Consider the following 22,706-nt stretch of genomic DNA (forward strand, 5'->3'; position numbering starts at 1 on the left):
CGGAAATGGAGATGGGAGATGGAACGCAGGGATGGGATTTGGGGATGGGACACAGGGATGGGACACGTAGATGGAGACGGGACATTGGGATGGGATATGGGATTTGGGGATTCGACACGGACACGGGACACGGAGATGGGACACAAGGAGGAAGGGAGCGATCCCACAGTCCCCAGGGACATCCCAAGGACGGATCCCGCGCTCACCACGGCTCCGAATCCGTTGGCGCCGGCGTCGGGCGTCACTCCGGAGGCGGCCATGTAGGTGCTGCCGATGGTCTTGATCTTGGTGATGCAGCGGAACTGGGGCTCGTCCAGCAGCTGCGCATGGACACGGAACCCGGGAATGCCACGGATCCCAGTCGGAGCGCGGCAGGAAAGGCCGGGTGGATCCCGGCGATCCCGCCTGGATGTTCCCAATTATTCCCATTCTGATCCCACCTGGACGTTCCCCATGATTCCCAGTCTGATCCCACCTGGATATTCCCCAAAATTCTTGCTGTGATCCCACCTGGACATTCCCCATTCCACCTGGATATTCCCAGGATTCCCCGTGTGATCCCACCTGGACATTCCCTATGGTCCCACTGGAACAATCCCTTTGATTCCTGCTGGGATCCAACCTGGACATTCCCATCCCAGCTGGGAATCCTGCTCCCATTCCAGCTCCCATCACATTCCCACACCCGCTCCTGCTCCCATTCCCGCTCCTGCTCCCAATCCCATTCCCATTCCTAATCCCATTCCCATTCCTGCTCCCACACCCACTCCTGCTCCCATTCCTGCTCCTGCTCCCAATCCCATTCCCGTTCCCATTCCCGTTCCCATTCCCGCTCCCATTCCCACTCCCATTCCCATTCCCACTCCCATTCCCGTTCCCACTCGCATTTCCGTTCCTGCTCCCATTCCCATTCCCTCTCCCTCTCCCGTTTCTCCCGTTTCTATTCATGTTTCTCCCGTTCCCATTCCGGTTTTTCCCATTCCCGTTCTTATACCCGTTTCTCCCCTTCCTGTCTCTCCCGTACCCATTCCCCTTCCTCCCATTCCCATTCCCGTTTCTCCTGTTTCTCCCGTTCCCGTCTCTCCAATCCCCATTCCCTTTCTCCCGTCCCCATTCCCATTCCTGTTCCCATTTCTCCCGTTCCTGTTTCCATTCCCATTCACGTTTCTCCCATTCCCGGCACTCCCGTTCCCATTCCCGTTATTCCCATTTCTCCCGTTCCGCCTTTTCCCTCATGCCGTCGAAGTCGGAGATGATCTCGTTCAGGAAGCGCAGGCACTCAACCCTGCTGTTCCCGTTCCCATTCCTGTTCCCATTCCTGTTCCCGTTCCCATTCCTGTTCCCGTTATTCCCATTTCTCCCGTTCCCCCCCTTTTCCCTCACGCCGTCGAAGTCGGAGATGATCTCGTTCAGGAAGCGCAGGCACTCGATCCCGCCGTTGTTGATGCTCTCCTCCGTGTAGAAATCCGCAAAGTTGGGAAGCGACGCGAACATCACCCCGATCTCCTCGTAGGACTGGCTGTACAGCTCCTGGGAACGCCGGGAACGACGGGAATGACGGGAATGACAGGAACGACGGGAACGATGGGAATGCCAGGAATGATGGGAACGACGGGAATGACGGGGAATGACGGGAACACCGGGAATGCCGAGAGCGACAGGAACGCACTCTCCTCACCCACCCCTCACCCAGGACGGGCAGTCCCGGTTATCGTTTATGGATTACTGGTTATTGGTTATTGATCACTGGTTGTTGGTGATTGGTCATTTATCATTGATCATTGGCTATTGGTTAATAATTATTGGTGATTGCTTATTGCTTATTGCTTATTGATTATTGGTTGTTAGTTATTGTTTATTGATTATTGGTTATTAGTTATAGCTTATTGGTTATCAGTTGGTGGTTATTGGTTATTAGTTATTGGTTATTGGTTATTGATTATTGGTTATTAGTTATTGGCTATTGGTTATTGGTTATCAGTTGGCGGTTATTCGTTATTGATTATTAGTTATTGGTTATTGATTATTGGTTATTAGTTATTGGCTATTGGTTATTGGTTATCAGTTGGTGGTTATTGATTATTGATTATTGATCGTTAGTTATCAGTTGGTGGTTATTGATTATTGATCATTAGTTATCAGTTGGTGGTTATTGGTTATTGATTAGTGGTTATCAGTTGGTGGTTATTGGTTACTGGTTATTGATTAGTGGTTAGTGGTCAGTGGTTATTGGTTATCAGTTGGTGATTATTGATTATTGGCTATTGGTTATTGGTTATTGGTTATCAGTTGGCGGTTATTCATTATTGATTATTAGTTATTGGTTATTGATTATTAGTTATTGGCTATTGGTTATTGGTTATCAGTTGGCGGTTATTCGTTATTGATTATTAGTTATTGGTTATTGATTATTGGTTATTAGTTATTGGCTATTGGTTATTGGTTATCAGTTGGTGGTTATTGATTATTGATTATTGATCGTTAGTTATCAGTTGGTGGTTATTGATTATTGATCATTAGTTATCAGTTGGTGGTTATTGGTTATTGATTAGTGGTTATCAGTTGGTGGTTATTGGTTACTGGTTATTGATTAGTGGTTAGTGGTCAGTGGTTATTGGTTATCAGTTGGTGATTATTGATTATTGGCTATTGGTTATTGGTTATTGGTTATCAGTTGGCGGTTATTCATTATTGATTATTAGTTATTGGTTATTGATTATTAGTTATTGGCTATTGGTTATTGGTTATCAGTTGGCGGTTATTCGTTATTGATTATTAGTTATTGGTTATTGATTATTGGTTATTAGTTATTGGCTATTGGTTATTGGTTATCAGTTGGTGGTTATTGATTATTGATTATTGATCGTTAGTTATCAGTTGGTGGTTATTGGTTATTGATTAGTGGTTATCAGTTGGTGGTTATTGGTTACTGGTTATTGATTAGTGGTTAGTGGTCAGTGGTTATTGGTTATCAGTTGGTGGTTATTGGTTATTGGCTATTGGTTATTGGCTATTGGTTATTGGTTATCAGTTGGTGGTTATTGGTTGTGGAATGCTCATTTTGGGATCCCATCCCAAACCATCCCAGAATTCTGGGATCCAGGACACTCAGGATTCATCCCTGAAGGATTTTTATGGAATTTGGGGATGGAAAAGGGAAGGGAGAACCTTTCTGGAGTCCTGAATTCCCAGGGAAGCCCCTGGATCCTGAAATTCCTTCCTGGAGAGGAGTCGGGATGGGGATGGATCCAATGCCAGGCTGGGAGAGCTGGGAATGTGCAGCTGGATCAGGGAAGGATCCAGGGAATCCTCGGAGCCTTTTCCCGAGGGAAAGGAGAGCTGGGATTTGGGAAAGGGCTGGAGGGCCAGGAGCCAGGGAATGGCTTCCACTGGGAAAGGGGAGCTTGGGATTTGGGACCTTGGGAAGGAATTCCCGTCTGGGCTGGAATTCCCAGAGAATCCCTGGATCCCTGGCAGTGTCCGAGGGTGGATTTGGATTACCCTGGGATTGTGGGAAGTGTCCCTGGGATGGGATTGAAGGTCCATGGATCCCATCCCAAACCATTCCGGGATTGTGGGATCCAGGACACTCAGAATCCATCCCGAGGGAATTTCATGGAATTCCAACATCCCCTTGCAAAAACGCCGGAGCCGGGAATAGGGCGGAGAAACGCGGGAATACGGCCCAGGGGGGGAAAAAAAAGCGGGAATACCGACCTCATCCCGTTTTTTGGATCCCAGGAAGTGTCGGGCCACGTGTTCCGGGAGCATGTTGGCCACCAGGGCCTCATTCCAGCGGCGCATCTCGGAGACGCGCTCCTTCTGCTCGTGGACGTCCATCTTCCAGAGGAAAAGGGTCCGGGCCAGCTTCTCCACCTGGGAATGATGGGAATGGGGATTGGGAACGGGGAATGGGGAATGGGGAATGGTGGGAATGAGGATCTGGGAAAAGGGTCCAGGCCAGCTTCTGCACCTGGGAATGACGGGAATGGGGATTGGGAACGGGGAATGGGGAATGGGGAATGGGGATTGGGAATGGGGGAATGGTGGGAATGGTGGGAATGGTGGGAATGGTGGGAATGGTGGGAATGGTGGAAATGGTGGGAATGGTGGGAATGGTGGGGATGGGGCAATGGGGAAATGGGGATTTGGGAAAAGGGTCCGGGCCAGCTTCTCCACCTGGGAATGACGGGAACCGGATTGAGAATGGGATTGGGGGAATGGGGGGGAATGGTGAGGATTGTGGGAATTGGGGGAATGGGGGAATGGTGATTGGGATTTGGGGGAATGGGGGATTGGGAATGTGGGAAAAGGAGAATGGGGATGTGGGAAAAGGGTTCGGGCCAGCTTCCCCACCTGGGAATGGGGATTGGGAATGGGGATCGGGAATGGGGACTGGGAATGGGGATTGGGAATGGGGATTGGGGATTTGGGAAAAGGGTCGGGGCCAGCTTCTCCACCTAGGAACAGGGATTGGGAATAGTGGGAATGGTGGGGATTGTGGGAATGGGGATTGGGAATGTGGGAATGGGGTTTGGGAATGTGGGAAAAGGGTCCTGGACAGCTTTTCCACCTGGGAATGGGGTTTGGGGAATTTGGGAATTCCCAGTTCTGGGATGGGAGAATTGTGGGAAAAGGTTTGTGGGACGGGTTTGGGATGAGGATGGCCCCGGGGTGGGAATGGGAGCGTTGTTGGGAATGGGACAATGGGACAATGGGATAATGGGATCCATGGGAAAATGGGTTGGGATGGGATAATGGGATCCATGGGATGGGATAATGGGATGAGGATATTCCCAGAATTGGTGGGGGCCGGAAAACCCTTCAGGGGTTTCCTTGGAAAATCTGGAGGTGCTGTGGATGGGCCTGGGGTAAATCCTGGTGTCCTGGAGCTTCCAGGGAATCAGGGAAGGCATTTAGGGAAGGCATTTAGGGAAGGGATTTAGGGAGCAAAGATGAGGAAAAGTGGAAAAGAGGAGGAAAACCAAAGAAAAAGGGAAAAAATGAGGAAAAGGGAAGGAAGAAAAGGGAAGGGGGGAAAGGAGAGGTACGAGAGGAGGAAAAGGAAGGAAAAGGGGAGAAAGGGGCAGGAAAAGGGAAGGAGAAGGGAAAGGGAAGGAGGAAGGAAAAGGGAAAAAAGAAGGAAATGAGAAATAGAATGAAAAGGGAAGGAGGAAGAAGGAAAAGGGAAGGAAAAAGAAGAAGGAAAAGGGAAGGAAGGAAGAAGGAAAATGGAAGGAGAAGGGAAGGAAGGGGAAGGGAAGGGAAGAGAAATGGAAGGGAAAGGGAAAGGGAAAGGGAAAGGGAAAGGGAAAGGGAAAGGGAAAGGGAAGGGAAGGGAAGGGAAGGGAAGGGAAGGGAAGGGAAGGGAAGGGAAGGGAAGGGAAGGGAAGGGAAGGGAAGGGAAGGGAAGGGAAGGGAAGGGAAGGGAAGGGAAGGGAAGGGAAGGGAAGGGAAGGGAAGGGATGGGAAGGGAAATGGAAGGAAAGGGAAGCAGACCTTCCCACCCACTCACGTGCCGGGAGAAGTAGTAGAAGCTGAGCATCACCACGAAGATCATGGCGGTCATGGAATACTTGGAGGGGACCAGCACGGACCTGCCGGCACATCCCGAGGGATTATCCCGGATTATCCCATCCCCCACCGCCCAGCCCGCCTTCCCAACCCCTCCCCCCCCCCCCCTTACGAGCCGCGCTGGCCACGCCGCCGGTCGTAGTGGTCCAGGATGGGCTCCCAGGCGGAGAAGTTGAGGGCGCCGGTGGCGGCGGTGATGAGCACCATGAGGGTCAGCTTGACCATGTGGCTCACCTGGACCAGCGTCACGGTGGCCACCAGGGCCAGCAGGGAGATGTAGCCGTAGTACTTGGGGTGCTCGGAGCAGCCGCTGCCCCGCGGCGGCCCCGCGGTCACGTTGGTCGCCGGCCAGCGGGCGCGGCGGCAGCCGAGCTGGGGACGCGAGGGTGGGGACGGGGTCAGCGAGGGGACGCCGCGGCCACCGTGGCCGCCAGGGTGACGTAGCTGCAACATTTTGGGCTGCTCCTCGCAGCCGCCGCCCCGAGGTGACCCCGATGTCCCGTTGGCCGCCACGCCGGTCCCCGCGTTAGCCCAGCTGGGGACGCGAGGATCCGGTGGCCACCGTGGCCACCGTGGTGACGTGACCGCGACGTCTGCTCTGCTCCTCGCAGCCACCGCCCCGAGGTGGCCCCGCTGGCCACCATCCCCACGTGCCACCCGAGGTCTCGAGGGGACACGAGGGCCGGGCCAGCAGCGGGGACAGCGTGGCCACCCCAGGGTCTCACCATGTCCACGATGTCGGCCGCGGTGACGATGGCGATGGCCGCCATGGCCCAGGTGTTGCGAGCCCAGCGGGTGCGGTCGATCCAGGTGGAGAAGGCCACCAACCTTTTGGGAAAGGCCTGCGGGGACAATCCCAGGGGAACGGGGAGGTCACCGGGGTGGGGACGCGGCGGCCATGATGTCCCCAAAGGGTGTGACCAGGGTTGTCCCCAAAGGGTGGAACCGGGATTGTCCCCAAGGTAGAACCGGGATTGTCCCCAGGATGTGACCGGGATTGTCCCCAGGGTGTGACCGGGATGTTCCCATGATGTTCACTCTCCGTCCCTTGCTGTCCCCTCCCTGTCCCCTCTCTGTCCCCACTCTGTCCCCACTCTGTCCCCTCCCTGTCCCCTCTCTGTCCCCTCCCTGTCCCCTCCCTGTCCCCTCTCTGTCCCCACTCTGTCACCTCCCTGTCCCCACTCTGTCCCCTCCCTGTCCCCTCGCTGTCCCCTCCCTGTCCCCACTCTGTCCCCTCTCTGTCCCCTCCCTGTCCCCTCTCTGTCCCCTCTCTGTCCCCTCCCTGTCCCCACTCTGTCCCCTCCCTGTCCCCACTCTGTCCCCTCCCTGTCCCCTCTCTGTCCCCTCTCTGTCCCCTCCCTGTCCCCACTCTGACCCCTCGCTGTCCCCTCCCTGTCCCCACTCTGACCCCTCGCTGTCCCCTCCCTGTCCCCTCGCTGTCCCCTCTCACCCGGGGGAACACGGCCGCCAAGGAGCAGACCGTCAGCAGCACCAGCAGCGCCTCGCCCACCGCAAACGTCACGTAGTTCGTCACCAGCCTGCCGGGGGGGGGGGTTAATTAATTAATTAATTAATTAATTCACTTCCTTCATCACCTCCATTAAAGTAAATTAAACCGCCTGTTCAAAGGTGGGTAAAGAGACGGGGGAGGGGTGGGGGGAAATAAAAAAATCGGGAATTCTGTAAGGATTAAAAATTAAAAGGGAGCGTTGAACGTTAGAGCGGAATTTTAGGGGATTGGGAAGAGCTTGTCCTAAGAATTTAAACTAAGAATTTATTCTAAGAATAAGAATTATTCTAATTCTTCTGGAATTGTTCTAATTCTAGGACTTCGTCTAAGAACCCATCCTAAGAACTTTTTCTGTTTCCAGACCTTTTCCTAAGAATTTATCCTAAGAAGTTATTCTGACTCTAGGACTTGTCCTAAGAACTTGTCCTAAGAATAAAGCCTAAGAGCTTGCTTGAATTCCAGGATTTATCCCAAGAGCTGAGTCTAATTCCAAAATTTATCCTAAGAACCCGCTCTAATTCTTGGACTTGTTAAAAATTTTTTTAACTGAGAAGTTATCTTAAGAATTGTTCGAATTTATGGACAAATCCTGAGAATTGCTCCTAAGAAATTATTATAATTAGGGGACCATTCCTAAGGATTTATCCTAAGAACCCATCCTAATTCCAGGACTAAACCCAAAAACTTACCCTAAGAATTGATCCTAAGAATTTATCCTAATCCTAGGATTTATTCAAAGAACTTAATAGAAGAATTAATTCCAAATCAGGACTTGTTCTAAGGATTTCTCCTAAGAGCGTCTCCTAAGAACCCATCCTAATTCCAGGCCTAATCCTAAGGATTTATCCTGAGAACCCATCCTAATTCCAGGCCTAATCCTAAGGATTTATCCTGAGAACCCATCCTAATTCCAGGCCTAATCCTAAGGATTTATCCCCAGAACCCATCCTAATTCCAGGCCTAATCCTAAGGATTTATCCCCAGAACCCATCCTAATTCCAGGCCTAATCCTAAGGATTTATCCCCAGAACCCATCCTAATTCCAGGCCTAATCCTAAGGATTTATCCTGAGAACCCATCGTAATTCCAGGCCTAATCCTAAGGATTTATCCCCAGAACCCATCGTAATTCCAGGCCTAATCCTAAGGATTTATCCTGAGAACCCATCCTAATTCCAGGCCTAATCCTAAGGATTTATCCTGAGAACCCATCCTAATTCCAGGCCTAATCCTAAGGATTTATCCCCGAACCCATCCTAATTCCAGGCCTAATCCTAAGGATTTATCCCCAGAACCCATCCTAATTCCAGGCCTAATCCTAAGGATTTATCCTGAGAACCCATCCTAATTCCAGGCCTAATCCTAAGGATTTATCCCCAGAACCCATCCTAATTCCAGGCCTAATCCTAAGGATTTATCCCCAGAACCCATCCTAATTCCAGGCCTAATCCTAAGGATTTATCCCCGAACCCATCCTAATTCCAGGCCTAATCCTAAGGATTTATCCTGAGAACCCATCCTAATTCCAGGCCTAATCCTAAGGATTTATCCCCGAACCCATCCTAATTCCAGGCCTAATCCTAAGGATTTATCCTGAGAACCCATCCTAATTCCAGGCCTAATCCTAAGGATTTATCCTGAGAACCCATCCTAATTCCAGGCCTAATCCTAAGGATTTATCCCCAGAACCCATCCTAATTCCAGGCCTAATCCTAAGGATTTATCCCCGAACCCATCCTAATTCCAGGCCTAATCCTAAGGATTTATCCTGAGAACCCATCCTAATTCCAGGCCTAATCCTAAGGATTTATCCTGAGAACCCATCCTAATTCCAGGCCTAATCCTAAGGATTTATCCCCAGAACCCATCGTAATTCCAGGCCTAATCCTAAGGATTTATCCCCGAACCCATCCTAATTCCAGGCCTAATCCTAAGGATTTATCCCCGAACCCATCCTAATTCCGGGCCTAATCCTAAGGATTTATCCTGAGAACCCATCCTAATTCCAGGCCTAATCCTAAGGATTTATCCCCAGAACCCATCGTAATTCCAGGCCTAATCCTAAGGATTTATCCCCGAACCCATCCTAATTCCGGGCCTAATCCTAAGGATTTATCCCCGAACCCATCCTAATTCCAGGCCTAATCCTAAGGATTTATCCCCGAACCCATCCTAATTCCAGGCCTAATCCTAAGGATTTATCCCCGAACCCATCCTAATTCCGGGCCTAATCCTAAGGATTTATCCCCAGAACCCATCCTAATTCCAGGCCTAACCCTAAGGATTTATCCCCAGAACCCATCCTAATTCCAGGCCTAATCCTAAGGATTTATCCCCGAACCCATCCTAATTCCAGGCCTAATCCTAAGGATTTATCCCTGAACCCTTCCCTTTCCCCTCCCTGCCAGATTAAATCCCCTCTGTCTCTCTCTCTCTCTCTCTCCCCCTCTCCCTCCTTTTCCCGGACATTCCAACCTTTCCTCCTCCATTCCCCCCCCCCCCCCCATCCGTCCCCCGGGGCGGACCCCGGCGAGCGTCCCCGCGGTACCCGGGGTCGATGACGGCCTCCACCAGGGCGCTGAAGAAGAGGACGACGCAGGAGCAGCTGAAGGCGGCTCCGCTCTGCTTCTCCTTCTCCACCGAGTACCTCGTCTCCATCTCGGGGTCGGCGAAGCGCAGCGACAGACGGAAGGTGCTCTTTCCCTTCGACCTGCTCGGGGGTTTTGGGTGGCTTTGGGGGTTTCTTTTGTTGTTCGTTTTTTTTTTTTTTTTTTTTTTTTTTGGGAGGGGTGGATTTAAATCCGTTGGAATTCCCGCTGGGAACGCTCGGGTTGGTGGGGCGAGGGTGGCACTCACGCCTGGATGGACTCGCGCTCCAGCAGGGCCTCGTTGAGCAGCTTGTGCAGCTCCTGCTCGTTCTGCGCCGCGCCCGCCACGCGCTCGGCCAGGTCCCGGAGACGAAGGCGGCGCCGGGGGTTGGGGAAGGAAGGGTTGGGAGCCTGAGGGACAGAGAGGGGACAGTGAGGGGACAGCGAGGGGACAGCAGGAATGGTGGGGACGGGCAGTACCTCTCCGTCCTCGTCCTCGAGGTCCAGGGAATGTTCCGGATGTTCCAGGGAATGTTCCTGGTGCTCCGGGCTGAGGCTCCCGTTGCGCTCGGCCGGGGTGGCCGGAGGAGGTGACACGCCGTGGGACGAGGTCAGGGACAGCTTCTGAGAGGGGACACGGGAACCGTGGGTGGCACCGGTGACAGTGGTGGCAGTGGTGACAGTGGTGGCAGTGATGGTGACAGTGGTGGCACCGGTCACAGTGGTGGCAGTGGTGGCAGTGATGGTGACAGTGGTGGCAGTGGTGGCAGTGGTGACAACGGTGGCAGTGGTGGCAGTGGTGGCAGTGGTGGCAGTGATGGTGACAGTGGTGGCAGTGGTGGCAGTGGTGACAGTGGTGGCAGTGATGGTGACAATGGTGGCACTGGTGACAGTGGTGGCAGTGGTGACAGTGATGGTGACAGTGGTGGCAGTGGTGGCAGTGGTGACAGTGGTGGCACCGGTGACAGTGGTGACAGTGGTGGCAGTGGTGACAGTGGTGGCAGTGGTGGCAGTGATGGTGACAGTGGTGGCAGTGGTGGCAGTGGTGACAGTGGTGGCACCGGTGACAGTGGTGGCAGTGGTGGCAGTGGTGACAGTGGTGGCAGTGGTGGCAGTGATGGTGACAGTGGTGGCAGTGGTGGCAGTGGTGACAGTGGTGGCAGTGGTGGCAGTGATGGTGACAGTGGTGGCAGTGGTGGCAGTGATGGTGACAGTGGTGGCAGTGATGGTGACAGTGGTGGCAGTGGTGACAGTGGTGGCAGTGGTGGCAGTGGTGACAGTGGTGGCAGTGGTGACAGTGGTGGCAGTGGTGGCAGTGATGGTGACAGTGGTGGCAGTGATGGTGACAGTGGTGGCAGTGGTGGCAGTGGTGGCAGTGGTGACAGTGGTGGCACCGGTGACAGTGGTGACAGTGGTGGCAGTGGTGACAGTGGTGGCAGTGGTAGCAGTGATGGTGACAGTGGTGGCAGTGGTGGCAGTGGTGGCACCGGTGACAGTGGTGGCAGTGGTGGCAGTGGTGGCAGTGATGGTGACAGTGGTGGCAGTGGTGACAATGGTGACAGTGGTGGCAGTGGTGGCAGTGGTGGCAGTGGTGGCAGTGATGGTGACAGTGGTGGCAGTGATGGTGACAGTGGTGGCACTGGTGACAGTGGTGGCAGTGGTGACAATGGTGGCAGTGGTGGCAGTGGTGGCACCGGTGACAGTGGTGACAGTGGTGGCAGTGGTGACAGTGGTGGTGACAGTGGTGGTGTACCAGACTTTGGTGACCAGTTCTGTGGGGGGACTGTCACCATGAGTGTCCCCAGTGTCACCACTGCCACCATGGCTGTCACTGACCACGCTGTGGGACACAGTGACAGTGTCTGTGCTGGGACACGATCACCACGGCTGTCCCCACACCCCAGCGTCCCCAGCAGTGTCCCCACACCCCAGTGATGTCCCCGTGTCCCCACTGATGTCCCCCCGTCCCCGGCCGCGTCCCCCCGTCCCCCCCCCCCCGGCCGTCGCTCACCACTCCGTTGACCCCGTGCCGCAGCGGCTGCTTGGGGACCACCACCAGGTAGGTGACGATGCCCTTGTCCCTCAGGTAGTCACAGCGCGAGCCGCCCTCGCCCGGCTCCACCTCGAACTCGCCCTTCAGGCAATCCACGGTGCTCTGCGAGACGTGCACCCGCCTGCCGGGGACGCCGCCGTCACCGGGGCCACCCGGGGCATCAAAACGGCCACCGGGGCCGGCACGGGGGGACGCCGCGGTCGCCGGGGAGCCACCCCGGCCACCGCCGCGGGACTCACCCGGGGATGCCGCCGGCCTCCATCTTGTTGGCCACGGTGACGTCGGTGGACCAGACGTCGAACTGCCAGCGCTTCTGTCCCAGCACCCCGCCCAGCACGGCGCCGCTGTGCACGCCCACGCGCATGTCCACGGCCGTGCGGGTCTGCTCCCGGACGGAGCTGGGATAGCGGGAATAACGACGGGAATGACGACGGGAATGACGACGGGAATAACGGGAATGGGGAATGTCCACGGCCGTGCGGGTCTGCTCCCGGACGGAGCTGGGATAGCGGGAATAACGACGGGAATGACGACGGGAATGACGACGGGAATAACGGGAATGGGGAATGTCCACGGCCGTGCGGGTCTGCTCCCGGACGGAGCTGGGATAGCGGGAATAACGACGGGAATGACGACGGGAATGACGGGAATGGGGAATGTCCACGGCCGTGCGGGTCTGCTCCCGGACGGAGCTGGGATAGCGGGAATAACGACGGGAATGACGACGGGAATGACGGGAATGGGGAATGTCCACGGCCGTGCGGGTCTGCTCCCGGACGGAGCTGGGATAGCGGGAATAACGACGGGAATGACGACGGGAATAACGGGAATGGGGAATGTCCACGGCCGTGCGGGTCTGCTCCCGGACGGAGCTGGGATAGCGGGAATAACGACGGGAATGACGACGGGAATGACGACGGGAATAACGGGAATGGGGAATGTCCACGGCCGTGCGGGTCTGCTCCCGGACGGAGCTGGGATAGCGGGAATAACGACGGGAATGACGACGGGAATAACGGGAATGGGGAATGTCCACGGCCGTGCGGGTCTGCTCCCGGACGGAGCTGGGATAGCGGGAATAACGACGGGAATGACGACGGGAATAACGGGAATGGGGAATGTCCACGGCCGTGCGGGTCTGCTCCCGGACGGAGCTGGGATAGCGGGAATAACGACGGGAATGACGACGGGAATGACGACGGGAATAACGGGAATGGGGAATGTCCACGGCCGTGCGGGTCTGCTCCTGGACGGAGCTGGGATAGCGGGAATAACGACGGGAATGACGACGGGAATAACGGGAATGGGGAATGTCCACGGCCGTGCGGGTCTGCTCCCGGACGGAGCTGGGATAGCGGGAATAACGACGGGAATGACGACGGGAATAACGGGAATGGGGAATGTCCACGGCCGTGCGGGTCTGCTCCCGGACGGAGCTGGGATAGCGGGAATAACGACGGGAATGACAACGGGAATGACGACGGGAATAACGGGAATGGGGAATGTCCACGGCCGTGCGGGTCTGCTCCTGGACGGAGCTGGGATAGCGGGAATAACGACGGGAATGACGACGGGAATGACGACGGGAATAACGGGAATGGGGAATGTCCACGGCCGTGCGGGTCTGCTCCTGGACGGAGCTGGGATAGCGGGAATAACGACGGGAATGACGACGGGAATAACGGGAATGGGGAATGTCCACGGCCGTGCGGGTCTGCTCCTGGACGGAGCTGGGATAGCGGGAATAACGACGGGAATGACGACGGGAATGGGGAATGTCCACGGCCGTGCGGGTCTGCTCCCGGACGGAGCTGGGATAGCGGGAATAACGACGGGAATGACGACGGGAATGACGACGGGAATAACGGGAATGGGGAATGTCCACGGCCGTGCGGGTCTGCTCCAAACGGAGCTGTGCAGGAATGGGAACGGGGAACCAGGAACTGGGAATTGGCACCGGGAATGGCAGGGACAATCCGCAGGGAACGCGGCCGTTCCCCGGCATCAGCACAGCCCGGCCTCTGTCGGCAGGAACCATCCCCCATTCCCATGATCCCATGATCCCATGGTCCCATCATCCCTTTATCCCGTGATCCCATGGTCACTTTATCCCATGGTCCCATGGTCCCATTCCCATTCTTCCCATTATTCTAATCCCCATTCCCATTCTCTTTCTCATTCCCATCCTAATTGCAATTCCCATCCCAATTCCCATTAGTCCCATTATTCCCATCCCTTTCCCCATCCCATTCCCTTTCTCATTCCCATCCTAATTCCCATTCCCATGATTCCCATGAATTCCACTATTCCCGTGAATTCCATGTTTTCCATGAATTTCATTATTCCCATCCTGTTCCCATTATTTTCACTATTCCTATTATTCCTGTTATTCCCATTGTTCCCATTATTCCCATCCCTTTCATATCCCATTCCCATGATACCCAAGTATTCCATGATTCCCATTCCCAATCCCATTCCTATCATTACCACCCTTCCCACTATTACTAGTATTCCCATTATTCCCATCCCATTACAACCATCCCCACCATTCCCACCATCCCCTCATTCCCGTCATTCCCTCATTGCCACCAATCCCCCATTCCCCCCATTCCCACCATTCCCATCATTCCCATCATTCCCATCATTCCCCCCATTCCCTCATTCCCACCATTCCCACCATTCCCCCCATTCCCCCATTCCCACCATCCCCCCAATCCCACCATTCCCACCATCCCCTCATTCCCGTCATTCCCTCATTGCCACCAATCCCCCATTCCCCCCATTCCCACCATTCCCCCCATTCCCACCATTCCCCTCATTCCCATCATTCCCATCATTCCCCCCATTCCCTCACTCCCCCCATTCCCTCATTCCCCCATTCCCACCATCCCCCCAACCCCCATTCCCACCATTCCCCTCATTCCCATCATTCCCATCATTCCCCCCATTCCCTCACTCCCCCCATTCCCTCATTCCCCCCATTCCCACCATCCCCCCAACCCCCATTCCCCCCATTCCCACCATTCCCCTCATTCCCACCATTCCCACCATTCCCATTCCCCCATCCCCATCATTCCCATCATTCCCATCATTCCCCCCATTCCCTCATTCCCCCCATTCCCCCCATTCCCCCATTCCCACCATCCCCCCATTCCCACCATCCCCCACATTCCCATCCCCATCATTCCCATTCCCACATCCCCACCATTCCCATTCCCGCCGTTCCCGCCGTCCCTTACGCGATGGCCTCCACCATGGCCAGCCCCATCCGGATGGAGCAGGCCGCGTGATCCTCCCGGAATTCCGGCAGCCCGCAGATGCAGTAGTAGCAATCCCCCAGGATCTTGATCCGCAGCTGGTGATGTTTCTGCGGGAAAACCGACGCCGGAATTCCGGGATAAACCCCCTCCATCCGTCGCCGCAGGGCGCTTCCATCATCCCACAAAAATTCCGACCGCTCAGCCCGGGAATTTTTTTTGTTGTGGTTGTTGGGTAATTTTTTTTTTTTTTTATTTTTTTTTTTTTGGGGGAGGGGTGGGGAAATTGGGTTTTTTTTTTTTGTTTTTTTTTGGTTTTTTTTTTTTTTTGGGAGGGAATTTTTTCGGGAATTCCGGGGAGCACTCACGGCCGCCAGTTTGTCGAAGCGTGCGAAGAGTTCGTTGAGGAGCTTGACGAGCTCCTGGGCGCTGCAGGACGAGGAGAGCTGAGTGAATCCCACGATGTCCGCGAACAGGATGCTGCGGGAATAACGGGATCGCGACACGCACGGGAAAATCCCCGGAATTCCCGAAGGGATTGGCGCCGCACGGGAAGAGCGCGCTCGATCAGGAGCCAAACACACCCCCCCCCCCCCCCCCAATAAAAAAAAAAAAAAAACAAAAACAAATTTAAAAACTAAAAAAATTTAAAAAATTTAAAAAAAAAATTAAAAAATGAAATCAATAAAATTTTGAAAATAGGAAAATATAAAATAATAAGATAAAAACGTTAGAAATGAGGTAGATAAAAAAATAAGAACTAAAAAATAAAATAAATAAAGAAAATTTTGAAAATAAAAAAAATATAAAATAATAAAAAGATTTCAAAAAATGGGAAATGAGATTACTAAAAAAATAAGAAGCAAAAAATAAAATAAATAAAGAAAATTTTGAAAATAAAAAATATAAAATAATAAAAAGATTTAAATAAATGGGAAATGAGATTGCTAAAAAAATAGGAAGCAAAAAATAAAATAAATAAAGAAAATTTTAAAATTAAAAATTATAAAATAATAAAGAGATAAAAAATTGGAAATGAGACAGATAAAAAAATAAGAAATTAAAAACAAAACAATAAAATTTTGAAAATAGAAAAATATAAAATAATAAAAAGATTTTTAAAATTGGAAATGAGATAGAAAAAAGTAAGAAACAAAAAAAATGAATAAATAAAACTTTAACATTAAAAAATAAAAAATAAGAAGATTAAAAAAATGTTAGAAATGAGATAGATAAAAAAAAGAAGTAAAAAAGAAAATAAATAAAATTTTGAAAATAAAAAAATACAAAACAATGAAAAAGATAAAAAAATTGGAAATGAGATAGATAAAAAAATAAGAAGTAAAATATAAAATAAATAAATAAAATTTTAAAATAAAAAAATATAAAATAAAAAGATTAAAATAATGTTAGAAATGAGATAGATTAAAAAAACAAGAAATAAAAAATAAAATAAATAAAATTTTGAAAAAATAAAAAATAAAATAATAAAATTATTTAAAAAATGGAAATGAGATAGAAAAAAAAAGAAGTGCAAAATAAAATAAATAAACAAAATTTTGAAATTAAAAAATATAAAACAAAAAGATAAAAAAAATATTAAAAATGAGATAAATAAAAATGCAAAATTAAAAAACATGAGAGGTCAAAAAATAAAATAATTAAAATTTTGAAAATAAAATAAAAAAAAAATAAATAAAAAATCCCGGATCCTACAAAAACGCCGCTCAACAAACTCAACCCCGACTTCCTCTTTCCCATTTTCCCAAAAAAAAAAAAAAAAAAAAAAAAAAAAATTCCTGGATTCCATGGAAAACGCCGCTCAAAGTCAATCCCGACTTCCTCTTTCCCGTTTTCCATATAAAAATTCCTGGATTCCGTGGAATGCGCCGCTCAACAAACTCAACCCCAAATTCCTCTTTCCTGTTTCCCCCCCCTCAAAAAAAAAAACCCAAATTCCCGGATTCCGCGGAAAGCGCCGCCCAAACTCAACCCCGACTTCCTCTTTCCTGTTTTCCACCCCAAAAAAAATTCCTGGATTCCGCAAAAACGCCGCTCAACAAACTCATTCCCAATTTCTGCCCAGAATGCCAGTTTTTCCTAAAAAAAAAAAACCCCAAAATCCTGGATGTGGCCACAACGCCGCTCAACAATCTCAACCACGACTTCTTCTTTCCCGTTTTCCCAAAAAAAAAAAAAAAAAAAAAAAAAATTCCCGGATTCCGCTGAAAGCGCCGCTCAACAAACTCAACCCCGACTTCTTCTTTCCCGTTTTCCCCACCCACAAAAAAAAAAAAAAAAACCAAAATTCCCGGATTCCGCGGAAACCGACGCCCAAACTCAACCCCGACTTCTTCTTTCCCGTCTTCCCAAAAAAAAAAAAAAAAAAAAAAAAAAAAACAAAATTCCCGGATTCCGCGGAAAGCGCCGCCCAAACTCAACCCCGACTTCCTCTTTCCCGTTTTCCCCAAAAAAAAAAAAAAAAAAAAAAAAATTCCCGGATTCCGCGGAAAGTGCCGCCCAAACTCAACCCCGACTTCTTCTTTCCCGTCTTCCCAAAAAAAAAAAATAAAAAAAATTCCCGGATTCCGCGGAAAGCGCCGCTCAAACTCAACCCCGACTTCCCCCGCCCCGACCTCCACCTCCAACCCCCGATTTATTCATTTCTCATCATTTATGTTTTTGGCTTTCTTTTAATAAATTCCTTTCCCCCGGGCAGCGCTAAAACTGCGGAATCCCTCGATCCCGATTCGTTTTGGTTTCTACCGGCCCCGCTCCCTCGGGAAGGGGGATATTTTTCCGGCCGGGAAGGCGCACCTGACGTTCTCGTGGCGGTGCACGTACATGGTGTTGAACTGCTGCAGCTCCTTCTGCCTCGGGTCCTTCTTCATGTCCCTCAGCATCTCGTCCGCCACGTGCTTCGGAAGGATGGAGAGCATCAGCCGCTCCTGAGGGAATTCCCGACGGGAACGACGGGGTCAGGGCAGGATCCACCCCCGGATCACCCTGAGTGAGCCCTGAGTGACCCCGAGAGACCCCTGAGTGACCCTGAGTGACCCCTGAGTGACCCCGAGTGACCCTGAGTGACCCCGAGTAACCCCTGAGTGACCCTGAGTGACCCCGAGTGACCCTGAGTGACCCTGAGTGACCCCTGAGTGACCCTGAGTGACCCCGAGTAACCCCTGAGTGACCCGGAGTGACCCCTGAGTGACCCCTGAGTGACCCCAAGTGACCCCGAGTGACCCCGAGTGACCCCTGAGTGAACCCTGAGTGACCCCGAGTGACCCCTGAGTGAACCCTGAGTGACCCCTGAGTGACCCCAAGTGACCCCGAGTGACCCCTGAGTGACCCTGAGTGACACCTCAATGACCCCTGAGTGACCCCTGAGTGACCCCTAAGTGACCCCTGAGTGACCCCGAGTGACCCTGAGTGACCCCTGAGCGAACCCTGAGTGACCCCGAGTGACCCCTGAGTGACCCCTGAGTGACCCTCAGTGACCCCGAGTGACCCCGAGTGACCCCTGAGTGACCCTGAGTGAACTTGAGTGACCCCTGAGTGACCCCGAGTGACCTCTAAGTGACCCCTGAGTGACCCTGAGTGACCCTGAGTGACCCCGAGTGACCCTGAGTGACCCCTGAGCGAACCCTGAGTGACCCCGAGTGACCCCTGAGTGACCCCTGAGTGACCCCGAGTGACCCCGAGTGACCCCTGAGTGACCCTGAGTAACCCCTGAGTGACCCCGAGTGACCCCTGAGTGACCCCGAGTGACCCCGAGTGACCCCTGAGTGACCCCTGAGTGACCCTGAGTGACCCCTGAGTGACCCTGAGTGACCCCTGAGTGACCCGGAGTGACCCCTGAGTGACCCCTGAGTGACCCCTGAGTGACCCTGAGTGACCCCTGAGTGACCCGGAGTGACCCCTGAGTGACCCTGAGTGACCCCGAGCGACCCCTGAGTGACCCCGAGTGACCCTGAGTGACCCCTGAGTGACCCGGAGTGACCCCTGAGTGACCCGGAGTGACCCCTGAGTGACCCTGAGTAACCCCGAGTGACCCTGTGTGACCCCTGAGTGACCCTGAGTGACCCCTGAGTGACCCGGAGTGACCCCTGAGTGACCCCGAGTGACCCTGAGTGACCCCTGAGTGACCCCGAGTGACCCCGAATGACCCCTGAGTGACCCTGAGTAACCCCTGAGTGACCCTGAGTGACCCTGAGTGACCCCGAGTGACCCCTGAGTGACCCCGAGTGACCCCGAGTGACCCCTGAGTGACCCCTGAGTGACCCCTGAGTGACCCCTGAGTGACCCCGAGTGACCCCTGAGTGAACCCTGAGTGACCCCTGAGTGACCCCAAGTGACCCCGAGTGACCCCTGAGTGACCCTGAGTGACACCTCAATGACCCCTGAGTGACCCTGAGTGACCCCTGAGTGACCCCTAAGTGACCCCTGAGTGACCCTGAGTGACCCCGAGTGACCCCGAGTGACCCCTGAGTGACCCTGAGTGACCCCTGAGTGACCCCTAAGTGACCCCTGAGTGACCCTGAGTGACCCCTGAGTGACCCGGACTGACCCCTGAGTGACCCCGAGTGACCCCTGAGTGACCCCTAAGTGACCCCGAGTGACCCTGAGTGACCCCTGAGCGAACTCTGAGTGACCCTGAGTGACCCCTGAGTGACCCTGAGTGACCCCGAGTAACCCCTGAGTGACCCCTGAGTGACCCCTGAGTGACCCTGAGTGACCCCTGAGTGACCCCGAGTGACCCCGAGTGACCCCTGAGTGACCCTGAGTAACCCCTGAGTGACCCTGAGTGACCCCGAGTGACGCCGAGTAAACCCTGAGTGACCCTGAGTTACCCCCTGAGTGACCCGGAGTGACCCCTGAGTGACCCCGAGTGACCCCTGAGTGACCCGGAGTGACCCCTGAGTGACCCCGAGTGACCCCTGAGTGACCCCGAGTGACCCCGAGTGACCCCTGAGTGACCCCGAGTAACCCCTGAGTGACCCTGAGTGACCCCTGAGTGACCCCTGAGTGACCCCGAGTGACCCCTGAGTGACCCTGAGTGACCCCGAGTGACCCCGAGTGACCCCTGAGTGACCCTGAGTGACCCCGAGTGACCCCTGAGTGACCCGGAGTGACCCCTGTGTGACCCTGAGTGACCCCGAGTAACCCCTGAGTGACCCGGAGTGACCCCTGTGTGACCCTGAGTGACCCCAAGTAACCCCTGAGTGACCCGGAGTGACCCCTGAGTGACCCCGAGTGACCCTGAGTGACCCTGAGTGACCCCTGAGTGACCCCAAGTGACCCCGAGTGACCCCGAGTGACCCCTGAGTGAGCCCTGAGTGACCCCGAGAGACCCCTGAGTGACCCTGAGTGACCCCTGAGTGACCCCGAGTGACCCTGAGTGACCCCGAGTAACCCCTGAGTGACCCTGAGTGACCCCGAGTGACCCTGAGTGACCCTGAGTGACCCCTGAGTGACCCTGAGTGACCCCGAGTAACCCCTGAGTGACCCGGAGTGACCCCTGAGTGACCCCTGAGTGACCCCAAGTGACCCCGAGTGACCCCGAGTGACCCCTGAGTGAACCCTGAGTGACCCCGAGTGACCCCTGAGTGAACCCTGAGTGACCCCTGAGTGACCCCAAGTGACCCCGAGTGACCCCTGAGTGACCCTGAGTGACACCTCAATGACCCCTGAGTGACCCCTGAGTGACCCCTAAGTGACCCCTGAGTGACCCCGAGTGACCCTGAGTGACCCCTGAGCGAACCCTGAGTGACCCCGAGTGACCCCTGAGTGACCCCTGAGTGACCCTCAGTGACCCCGAGTGACCCCGAGTGACCCCTGAGTGACCCTGAGTGAACTTGAGTGACCCCTGAGTGACCCCGAGTGACCTCTAAGTGACCCCTGAGTGACCCTGAGTGACCCTGAGTGACCCCGAGTGACCCTGAGTGACCCCTGAGCGAACCCTGAGTGACCCCGAGTGACCCCTGAGTGACCCCTGAGTGACCCCGAGTGACCCCGAGTGACCCCTGAGTGACCCTGAGTAACCCCTGAGTGACCCCGAGTGACCCCTGAGTGACCCCGAGTGACCCCGAGTGACCCCTGAGTGACCCCTGAGTGACCCTGAGTGACCCCTGAGTGACCCTGAGTGACCCCTGAGTGACCCGGAGTGACCCCTGAGTGACCCCTGAGTGACCCCTGAGTGACCCTGAGTGACCCCTGAGTGACCCGGAGTGACCCCTGAGTGACCCTGAGTGACCCCGAGCGACCCCTGAGTGACCCCGAGTGACCCTGAGTGACCCCTGAGTGACCCGGAGTGACCCCTGAGTGACCCGGAGTGACCCCTGAGTGACCCTGAGTAACCCCGAGTGACCCTGTGTGACCCCTGAGTGACCCTGAGTGACCCCTGAGTGACCCGGAGTGACCCCTGAGTGACCCCGAGTGACCCTGAGTGACCCCTGAGTGACCCCGAGTGACCCCGAATGACCCCTGAGTGACCCTGAGTAACCCCTGAGTGACCCTGAGTGACCCTGAGTGACCCCGAGTGACCCCTGAGTGACCCCGAGTGACCCCGAGTGACCCCTGAGTGACCCCTGAGTGACCCCTGAGTGACCCCTGAGTGACCCCGAGTGACCCCTGAGTGAACCCTGAGTGACCCCTGAGTGACCCCAAGTGACCCCGAGTGACCCCTGAGTGACCCTGAGTGACACCTCAATGACCCCTGAGTGACCCTGAGTGACCCCTGAGTGACCCCTAAGTGACCCCTGAGTGACCCTGAGTGACCCCGAGTGACCCCGAGTGACCCCTGAGTGACCCTGAGTGACCCCTGAGTGACCCCTAAGTGACCCCTGAGTGACCCTGAGTGACCCCTGAGTGACCCGGACTGACCCCTGAGTGACCCCGAGTGACCCCTGAGTGACCCCTAAGTGACCCCGAGTGACCCTGAGTGACCCCTGAGCGAACTCTGAGTGACCCTGAGTGACCCCTGAGTGACCCTGAGTGACCCCGAGTAACCCCTGAGTGACCCCTGAGTGACCCCTGAGTGACCCTGAGTGACCCCTGAGTGACCCCGAGTGACCCCGAGTGACCCCTGAGTGACCCTGAGTAACCCCTGAGTGACCCTGAGTGACCCCGAGTGACGCCGAGTAAACCCTGAGTGACCCTGAGTTACCCCCTGAGTGACCCGGAGTGACCCCTGAGTGACCCCGAGTGACCCCTGAGTGACCCGGAGTGACCCCTGAGTGACCCCGAGTGACCCCTGAGTGACCCCGAGTGACCCCGAGTGACCCCTGAGTGACCCCGAGTAACCCCTGAGTGACCCTGAGTGACCCCTGAGTGACCCCTGAGTGACCCCGAGTGACCCCTGAGTGACCCTGAGTGACCCCGAGTGACCCCGAGTGACCCCTGAGTGACCCTGAGTGACCCCGAGTGACCCCTGAGTGACCCGGAGTGACCCCTGTGTGACCCTGAGTGACCCCGAGTAACCCCTGAGTGACCCGGAGTGACCCCTGTGTGACCCTGAGTGACCCCAAGTAACCCCTGAGTGACCCGGAGTGACCCCTGAGTGACCCCGAGTGACCCTGAGTGACCCTGAGTGACCCCTGAGTGACCCCAAGTGACCCCGAGTGACCCCGAGTGACCCCTGAGTGAACCCTGAGTGACCCCGAGTGACCCTGAGTGAACCCTGAGTGACCCCTGAGTGACCCCAAGTGACCCCGAGTGACCCCTGAG

The 22,706-nt window shown here is 54.0% G+C and overlaps 1 protein-coding gene across 1 annotated transcript in view; it reads right to left on the reverse strand.

The window, feature by feature from the left end:
- The window catches only part of ADCY3 (adenylate cyclase 3), a 40,403-nt gene that overhangs the window by 3,350 nt on the left and 14,347 nt on the right, over window positions 1-22,706 (reverse strand). The window contains exons 3-17 of the mRNA XM_062489588.1: window positions 17,799-17,929; window positions 15,350-15,461; window positions 14,964-15,091; window positions 11,964-12,122; window positions 11,683-11,845; window positions 10,152-10,295; window positions 9,940-10,082; window positions 9,632-9,793; window positions 7,025-7,112; window positions 6,300-6,416; window positions 5,687-5,946; window positions 5,516-5,597; window positions 3,718-3,876; window positions 1,384-1,530; window positions 210-320 (exon numbers count right to left, since the gene is read on the reverse strand). Coding sequence (XP_062345572.1) covers window positions 210-320; window positions 1,384-1,530; window positions 3,718-3,876; window positions 5,516-5,597; window positions 5,687-5,946; window positions 6,300-6,416; window positions 7,025-7,112; window positions 9,632-9,793; window positions 9,940-10,082; window positions 10,152-10,295; window positions 11,683-11,845; window positions 11,964-12,122; window positions 14,964-15,091; window positions 15,350-15,461; window positions 17,799-17,929 — 2,106 coding nt within the window. The remainder of the gene's footprint in view (window positions 1-209; window positions 321-1,383; window positions 1,531-3,717; window positions 3,877-5,515; window positions 5,598-5,686; window positions 5,947-6,299; window positions 6,417-7,024; window positions 7,113-9,631; window positions 9,794-9,939; window positions 10,083-10,151; window positions 10,296-11,682; window positions 11,846-11,963; window positions 12,123-14,963; window positions 15,092-15,349; window positions 15,462-17,798; window positions 17,930-22,706) is intronic.

Source organism: Cinclus cinclus, chromosome 3, assembly GCF_963662255.1.
Source record: "Cinclus cinclus chromosome 3, bCinCin1.1, whole genome shotgun sequence".
NCBI lineage: Eukaryota > Metazoa > Chordata > Aves > Passeriformes > Cinclidae > Cinclus > Cinclus cinclus.